At 34.7% G+C, this 9,992-nt stretch overlaps 1 protein-coding gene across 1 annotated transcript; it reads left to right on the plus strand.

Moving 5' to 3' along the window:
* Nucleotides 1-637: 637 nt before the first annotated feature.
* LOC136812500 (uncharacterized) lies at nt 638-2,086 on the plus strand. The gene has a single exon (XM_067069000.1). The coding sequence runs from the start codon at nt 638-640 to the stop codon at nt 2,084-2,086; it is 1,449 nt and encodes a 482-aa protein (XP_066925101.1).
* Nucleotides 2,087-9,992: the final 7,906 nt, after the last annotated feature.

Here is a 9,992-nt window from a genome sequence, read left to right on the forward strand (position 1 = left end):
ACTGTTTCATTAATCTTGAATTCAAATCAACACAATAAACTAATACCCACAAAAATACAAAAAATCTACTGAAACACAAACTATCTACCACCTACCTACCGTATTACGAGGCAGACAATTTACTTCGTGAATACTTTTTTAAAAAAAGAGATTGCTCTCCTTGAGTCAAAAGACTCCTTTTTAGAAAAAACAATTAATGCGGCTTCCAGATTTTTTCTTAATCGGGTATTCGTGGGAGCGTTTAAGATTATTTTCCATAAGAATTCGTGGTCAGGGTGGTTTTTGAGATGCTTTGCAGGTTCAGAGTTGTGCTCAAAGTTATTATGTTCTGACCACCTGGTTCAATTTCAAACCATATAAAATTCCTGTGATAAATTTATCATCAATAGAACTAACTGAGAAAGAACTGATGCAGTTAAGTTATGGGTTAGATCAGAGTTTCATCGATAAAAATAAACATGTGAAAAAGAATTTAGCTGCAAACCTCGAATCCTTAGCACAATCGACCGATAAAGACGTACCGAACGAACAAAAAGAAGAGTTTCATAACTTTTACGAGCGTACTGTGATATGTTCACGAAAAATATATATGATTCAAAAGATTACACTTACACTAATTTAAAGAGACTCATCAATAATGATAGTATCGTTATCATACCAGGAGACAAAGACCGTTGTGGTTATGAACAAAGTCGACTATGTAAATAAACTACAGGCTATGATAAATGAAGGTATTGATCAAGGAGTTTACAAACACTCAGACGATAACACCTTAATTGATTTGAAACGTTTTCAAGATTTTCTGTATCGAAATTTCCGCAAGTATGAGCACTATGAAAAGATGCGTCCAACTTCAAATGCTCCAGCTAAGCTCTATGGTACAGCAAAAACTCATAAATTTACAAATATTTCTGACATAACAGTCGAATCTATAAAGTTTAGACCGATTATCACTCAAACGGGCACTTGCATGTATAATGCAGCACAAGTAATTTCACAATACCTAAAACCGTTATACGCATGTAATGATTATATAATAAATAACACACAAGATTTTCCAGAAATGATTCGAAATCAGTCACCGATCACATTAGACGAAGAATATGTCTCGTACGATGTAGAATCTTTATTTACAAACGTTCCAATAAATGATACAGTTGATTATATCCTAGATCAAATATATGTACATAAAAAGTTGCCAATACTATGTACTCGTTTGGTAATGAAACGACTTTTACTAAAGTTATCTGCTGATAGTACGTTCATCTTCCAATCGTGTTTTTTCAAGCAAACTGACGGTTGTACAATGGGTGGACCACTATCGGTAACACTTGCCAACATCTTCCTCACCAAGATGGAGACCGAAATTGTCAAATCGATCAAACCACCTTTCTACAAGAGATATGTTGACAACATTATCACACGTAGAAAGATTAACGAACCAGATTACTTATTTCAATCAATGAACAGTTACCACCGAAATATTCGATTTACAATCGAGACCCAACCAACTAAGTTTCTGGACACTGATATAACACTGATAAATGGCCAAGTTATAACATCTGTACACAGGAAACAGAACAAGCATCCCACACACTGGTCTTCTAAGATACCTAAAAGGTATAAACGTAATACGATCAATGGTGACCTAAATCGATCATATAGAATCAGTAACAATTATAATAAAGAAAAGGAAATTATCAGAGAAAAGTTTAGAGAAGCAGGTTACCCAATTCGATTCACCGAAAGCGTCATCAAAGATTTTGAAACGAAATTAACTAATGATTGCATCATACCTGATTTCCTTTTCAAAGAAAAACGCAAATTCATACTCATTGAGGTTCCATTTTCAGACACCAATGAACAACTTGCAAAGCGATTCATTGAAAAATTGAAGTTTTTTACCAACGACAAAATTGATTTTGCTATAAAATGGGCAACAAAGAAAGTAAAACAGTTATTTAACTCAAAGGATAAAAATCCACACCCAGCGTGTAAAATTTACGAAGGCACGTGTTCTTGTGGATTGAACTATATCGGCGAAACCCAACGTAATGTTGAAACCAGGTGGTCAGAACTCACATAATAACTTTGAGCACAACTCTGAACCTGCAAAGGATCTCAAAAACCACCCTGACCACGAATTCTTATGGAAAATAATCTTAAACGCTCCCACGAATACCCGATTAAGAAAAAATCTGGAAGCCGCATTAATTGCCCTTAAGAGACCACGTCTAAATGACCAACTTGACTCTGCTCGTTTAATTCTTTTTAGAAATGGTGTAACATAGATTTTAATAGAAAAGAGACATTCACATATCCCGTGAGAATGCCTCTTTTCATTTTTAATAGCTTTCTTTTATCACTTTTTAATGATTTTAGACGAATAAATTTGTAACTTTTTTGATTTTCAATTTTACTATTCTATTATATAGCACTGATGATGGAAAGACCAAAAAGCTTTTGCTAATTTTAAATGTTGTTGTTTTTTAGTATTGAAGGCTTTCGAAAAAAATCTGCCAAAAATAAGTGTAATCCCAAAACGATGCATGGCTTTGACTGGGATTGGTTCGTTTAGTTTTAAGCATAAAAATATACTTTCTATAAGTGAAACGAGCGAACGTACAAAACACAAAAATCACAACATTTGCAAGTCCGATCATAAAAAATGATTTTTTTGCAGCCAATCGATCGAACACACAAAACACAGAAAACACAACATTTGCAAGTCCAATAACAAAAAATTATTTTTTTGCAGATATTGGATCGAACACAGAAAACACAGAAAACACAACATTTGCAAGTCCGATCATAACAAAAGTCATTTTCTGCAGCCAATTGATCGAACACACAAAACACAGAAAACACAATATTTGCTAGTCCAATCACAAAAAATGATTTTTTTGCAGCCAATCGATCGAACACACAAAACACAGAAAACACAACATTTGCAAGTCCAATAACAAAAAATGATTTTTTTGCAGCTATTGGATCGAACACACAAAACACAGAAAACACAACATTTGTAAGTCCAATCACAAAAAATGATTTTTTTTGCAGCCAATCGGTCGAACACACAAAACACAGAAAACACAACATTTGCAAGTCCTATCACAAAAAATGATTTTTTTGCAGCTATTGGATCGAACACACAAAACACAGAAAACACAACATTTGCAAGTCCAATCATAAAAAAAGTCATTTTCTGCAGCTATTGGATCGAACACACAAAACACAGAAAACACAACATTTGCAAGTCCGATCATAAAAAAATGAATTTTTTGCAGCTATTGAATCGAACACACAAAACACAACTTTTACAAGTCCTATCAAGTCCGTCGGTGTTCGTACTCCGGTACTCATACTTTATTGGAATAAATTGAACTAGCCTGGATGATTCTTTACTGAAGGACATATTCCATCGACCAATCAGATTCATTCTTTACTTTGTTCACCTTAACCCGAACTCTTCTACCAGCCATTCAACCATCACGTTTGTGAAACAACTTAGCCAGCTACTACTGCGAATTTACTCAAATATTTCAGAAAATTGTCCACAGTACGTTTCGGAAGAGGTGGCGCAATATAAGGGAGATAACGGCTGATGCAATAACGCCGACGCGCTATATGAAATCATTATGAAATTACAACGCATCCCGACGCACACATACCATTATAACCCGGTTGTCCAAAAATTGAATCGGGAAAAAATCGGAGTTAAAACACAAATCCAAATGCGCTGCTGGAAAAAAAATCGCGGAACCGATTTGAAGGGTCACCGGGGCTGACCAATAANAAACATGTCAAGGAGATGTTATTGCGCGCGCAGCGTGTATCTCGTTTGGTAGAATGTGCGCGCGATATAAATAAATTGGTCCCTATATGGCTAAACTTTTTTTAAAATTCAGTGTTCGTGTATGACTGCATGACTCTTGTGTTTCCTCAGATCGCTCCGTTTTCGCACTAAATCCTCATATTGCTGCAAGAGAACTCCTTTGATTGGTTTGTTTTATCCGTTTTCCCGCGCGTTTGTTTATTTAAACCGGTTGCTATTAGCTACCTACATTCTCTTCTTGCCAGCTTGCTGTGGGATTGCTGTGGGTGTGGATTGGAATGACATTGATTATTGTTGTTATTTAATACTGTTGGTCTTCATCATAAATTTTCTTCTGCAGGTTCAACAACAGTCATGACTTTAGTGTGAATGTCACAAGAAATGGTTGATGATGAAGTCTTCTTATTATTTTACTCTGGATTTGATGTTCCGTTTCCATTCTGTTGGTTTGGATTCCGAACTTTTATTGATACTGACAGTCTGCCAGTGTTTCTTTTTTTCTAGGCAAAACATGGTTAGATCTATTCACAAATATTACTAAAAAAGAAACCCTGTCAGACTGTCAGTATCAAAGAAAGTTTGAACTTTCTTTGTGGGGGTTTGTTTGGAGGTATAAAAATATGAACCTGGAACTGATTGATGATTGAATTTTACCTTATGCTTCTTCTACAACAATAATGGCACTCATCTGGTAAGTGAAACCTCTTTGTGAGGGAAATTCTATAGCAGCCAATTTCCAATTTTTCAATCGCGCTGACAACCCGAACGTACATCACGCTCACAGGACATGACCAACAAAGAACGTTAACTTCTGAAAAAGTTAGCTAATCCCATTGAATATAGATGTAGAGTAATTGGAAATCACCGCACATACACCAAAATTTTATTGTGCAAACTATGAACGTTTCCTTCGCATGCGTTCACAAAATGTGGAATACTTTTGTCTTGAACTGTCAACTTTTTCTTCGCCTGAGTTTAGAGTGGGGAAAGCGTGTTTCTCGGCGATCGAAGAAAGATGGGAAACGAGTTTCTCAACGGTTTCGCACGCAAAGCTGCTTGATGATCTTTGCGCAGATTGGGACAACCTGCACGCATGCGTCAAAAATGCGTATTTAAATGTCTCATGTTTTCATTTTAAAATCCTCGTTCTTGCAAAAAGTTTGTAGTTAAGTTAAGGACATGGCTCAAAACGAAGAGTTAAGAAATACTATAAAACAGATTTTGGTTGAGGAACAAAAGAAGGAAGATTCTTCCATATCAAAGTTGAAGCAAAGACTTAAAAGAAAAAGAACATACGACCAGACAACGTTTTCAAAAGTGGGCATGAAGAACAATTTAAACACACAGTCGAAGTAATCGAAAGTCTAGATGATGTCATAGAAGCACTGGAAGCCGGAGAAAATGAATCTGCTTTAACGTTAATAAAACAAGGTAAGCTTCTTTTAGAAGATAGAATTTAAATGTTAAGACTTGCCGACAGGGAAGGATGGACGGTGGTGAAATCTGTTGGTTTCAAGTGGGGCATTGAAAGAAAAGCAGTTAAGAGGCTAGAAAATCTGCCGAAAAATTCAAACAAAACATTGAAATTAAACAGAGAAAATCAAACAGGTCATCTCGTTTTGATGATGTTACGTGTTACAATTGTAAAAAAGTTGGCCATTATTCGACATATTGTGAATGTTCAATATATTAAAAGCATATGGCATACCAAATTAGCCTGTGCAGGCAATTAAACTTCTTTACAAGAACACAAGAGCAAAAGTTCAATCTCCTGATGGAGAAACAGAAGAATTTCCCATCTTGGCTGGAGTACTTCAAGGTGACACTCTTGCACCTTACCTCCTCATTATCGTGCTTAACTATGTCATGCCAGGGGGGGGGGTCCATGTACAAAACAGCGGCATGTATCAGTACTTTGTAGCAAATTTCGATTTTAAACACCCACCCACCCTATAGTACAAGTGATACTTTTATGGACCTACCTGGTTATGCATTTAACACATATATAATTGATATCTACATAGCGTGACCATTAAACAATCATTCAGAACACAAATAGTGACGATCTATTAAAATTAGTTGTTTGTTTCTTATAAAAAACACGTTTAGAAAATTTAATGCTCTTGAAATATTCTTTCATATTCAAGAGTTCGAGAGCAAAAAAACATGTCTCATAAAAAAATTCAGTAATTTTAAGAACATTGATGTATGCTTATTAATAGTGATTCTTATAGATAAACATGCGTTTTTTGAGCCAACAAATCTTTTTTGCAAAAATCTGTTTGAACCATCTACTACCTATGATGGTACCTTATACTTTCCTGGAAAAAATCAGAAAAGATTAATGATCTAATTTTTCACAAAGTCCAAAAAACACATTTTTAACCGTTTTTGGCCCAAATTTGCCCAAAAATTATTTTCCAAAAATCGGGCTCCGTCGCATTCAAGGGTTTATAGTTATGCATCTTTGTGCAAAAAATCGTAAAGAATGAAAGAGCTAATCTCGAGAAAAGCTAATACCTAAGTAATTGATAATGTGCTTATAAAAAAATATCAAATCTGGCCAGTTTTTCTATAAAAAGTAAGTAAGGTTCGAGAATATATTTAGAATTATTATATAGATGTACAATAAAAACTCCGGCCCGACGTCTGAAGGGCAAGGATTAAAACAATAAAGTGTGTTAAAATCAAATGAAATATGAGTTAAAATTTATAGTAAAAACGTTACCGAAAAGTCGAGACTAAATTAGCAAAGGAACAAAGAAAATGGTTGATTTACACCCATAAGATTCTGGCCTACAGATTCTCAGGGTGGAAATTAACCCTGTTCTCTGCTGCCGAGCAGTAAGGTCATGATAAAAACATACGAGACTTGTAAATGAACTTGAGTAGAGTAGGAAAAACAGGCTAGAGGAAAAAAAATTATATTGAATTGTGAACGAATTATGTTAAATTTTAAAATTTAAAAATGTTTTCGTAATTTTTACAGTCCCGATGATACTTTTTTGTGCATAAATTTTTCATTTGTTTGCTTCATTTCCGAAAGCCAAGCCATTTAAATGTTTCATTAACAGTTCTTTGGGAACAGTACCAAGAGCACCAACAATAATCGGAACAAAGACAAACTTGTAGTCGGGGTACATGATATTCATTGCCCGAATCAATGGACCATAGTGGTCCTCTTTTTCCTTCACCTTTTTCGATACATTCATATCGTTGGGACAACTAAACTCAATAATATGACAACTTTTTGTTGCCTTATTCCACATGATCAAATCAGGCTTGTTATGACGAACATTTGCAGGTGTTTTAACGGACACGTTCCACCAGTATTCACGTAAGTAAGTAAGTAAGTAATTTATTTGTCCTAAAAAGCGTGACGAGCGACCACACTCATAGACATAAAGCTAAACTAAGGAGGTGGCCGCACGATATAATTACAAGAAAAGCTAAGAAAAATAAAGTTGCTAAGGTCTTACTAGTAACAAAGTGAAATAAAATTTTTCATAAAATAATTTTCGAAAAATTGGAAAAAAATAAAATAAAAAAAAAATAAAATAAAAAAAAGAAGAAACTATTGAAATTTAAAATCAAACTCGAAAAAGAGAGGGGGGAAAAATAAATAAATAAAAAATTAAAAAAACAAAAACAAAAACAAATCAAGTGTACGAGGAAAGGAAATATAATTTACTTAAAACTTAAGACTCCACTGCTAGGTAGACGAATCATCGAAAGTAAAATCTTAATTTCATTCCAAACAAGGGATTGGTATAAATTGAATAGTTACCATAAGTCACTGTTTTTATTCAGGTATTTTTAAAAGTCCAGACTTACAACGGATTACTTCATGACGGTCTGTATCATTTAAACGTTTGTACTCAAGAGTTTGTATGAGAGGAAGAGGTAATTTTCGATTCAAAAGTTTAAAATAAAGAGAATGTTAAGGTATTTAACAAAATCAAAAAATGAAAGAAGTTTAAACTGCAAAAAGAGAGGAAAAGAATGAGCACGGAAGTCAGAAAAAGACATGATTCTGAGAGCTTGTTTTTGAAGAATAAGAATTCGGCGGGCGTGGATGGTTTGGCGTTGCCCCCAGATTTGCGCTGCATAAGATATGTGACATTGAAAAAGAGAAAAATACAATGAAGTTAATGTTTTCTTGTCGACATAATGCCGAAGTTTACTCAGAGCTCCATTAGCTCTCTTTAGTTTATTACAGACAAAATCGATGTGGTGTTTCCAGTTCAGATGTTCATCAATATACACACCAAGGTATTTTACAACTTTGCTTGGTCTGAGCCGATGCCCGTTGATTTTAATTTTCAAGTCATAATCGACACGCCAAACAACCAAAATTTCATGTCGAAACACACATATTCTTTAAAAGTAAGCCCTCATGAGCAAAAAAACATCTATCTCATAAAAAAATTGAGTTATTTGACTAAGAACATCGATGTATGCTTATTAATAGTGATTCTTATAGATAAACATGCGTTTTTTGAGCCAACAAAATTTTTTTGCAAAAATCTGCTTAAGCCAATTTTTACCTACGATGGTACCCTACTTTCATGCAAAAAATCAGAAAAAATTAACGACCTAATTTTTCACAAAGTCCAAAAAACCCGTTTTTTAGCCGTTTTTTGGCCCAAATTTGCCCAAAAAATTTTTTTTTTGAAAATCGGGCTCCGTCACATTCGAGGGTTTATAGTTATGCATCTTTGTGCAAAAAATCAGAAAAAACTAACGAGCCAATCATAAGGAAAGCTAATAACTAACAAACGAACGGACGAACGGACAAAGGTTAATTTATAGGACCTCCACCGGGGTATGTCCAACAAAATGTACAAAATACTATCCAGCAAACTCCCAAAAACACCCCAACACCCCCTATATTTTACAATATACTATCCAGTACTATCCAGCAAACTCCCAAATACACCCTGACACCCCCTGTATAATACAATATACTATCAAGCAAACTGCCAAATATACCCCAACTCCCCCCTTACATAGTACAATATACTATCCAGAAAACTACCAAATATACCCCTACACCCATTCATAAAATAAAAATTTTATGCCAAAAAACTTGAAACTTTGGGGCAAGTTTTTTATTCTTCCCATAAAAAAACTTTCAAAAAATTTTCTCGAAAATTGACAAAAACAATTGAGAATTTAAAACAATTTTCGACAAAAATCTAAAATAAATCACCATTTGTTTGATTTTGGCTTTTTAGTACACAAATACTAAGCAGAAAATCCGAAATTTGACCCTGTAATACATGCCGCTTTTTTGTACATGGACCCTGGTCATGCGAGAAGCTACATCTAAAACAGGGCATCTGGGGTTCACCTTAACCAGTCGCAGAAGCAAGTGACACCCTCCAATCAGGATAAATTACCTGGACTTTGTAGATGACATAGCACTCACACTCGATACTTTGCAAAAAGCACAAAACCTTCTCTCAGGAGTGGAAACTGAAGCTACAAAAGTCGGTTTACACTTGAACGCTGCCAAAACTGAAATAATCATTTACAATCAGCAAGATATAATGGGTGTCATTTCATTAAATGGTGATCCTTACTTACTTACTTACTTTTACTTACTTCCCGTGCAGACGGCTGCACGGACTTTAGGTGTCGAACCGGGTTCTGGGCCTACTTTTTGAAAATTTGTGTTTTTTGATACTTGTATTCTGTCGTTTGTCTTGTTCGTGTTGTCTGTTGTCTAACCCCTTTTTTGTTTCTTTGTATTAAGTTATAAGTTATATTATAATTATTATTTAATTAATAAGTTCCCTTAAGGTAATTTTGAAGAGAAAACAACTGTCTTAAGAATACAATATCAACTTTTAACTATAAAAAACTAACACTGACAAAGAATTTTTAGTCAAACTGTCCCGGTAAACATTGAACTCTTTGCCCTTGTTTGCAACAAACACGTTGTGTTGGGGGTCATGGTTATAACAGAAAGCACGCATTTGGCTGGTGATTTTAAGCATGCCCTTAATGTGCCTGTTTCTTTCGGGCTCGAAGGCCTTGATTCTAATACAGCAAACTCAACATCATCTTCAAAAGCATGTTTTTTCCCAAAATTTTTCCCACTTGACCTTCTAATTTGACCGTTCGAGTCATTTGGAAGGAATGAGTTCCATAT

The sequence above is a fragment of the Clytia hemisphaerica genome, unplaced genomic scaffold (assembly GCF_902728285.1).
Source record: "Clytia hemisphaerica strain Z4C2 unplaced genomic scaffold, Clytia hemisphaerica genome assembly, whole genome shotgun sequence".
NCBI classification, from domain to species: Eukaryota; Metazoa; Cnidaria; class Hydrozoa; order Leptothecata; family Clytiidae; genus Clytia; species Clytia hemisphaerica.

Excerpts from the sequence above, each read along its gene's own strand:
- LOC136812500 (XM_067069000.1), top strand. The coding sequence starts at position 638 with ATGATAGTATCGTTATCATACCAGGAGACAAAGACCGTTGTGGTTATG.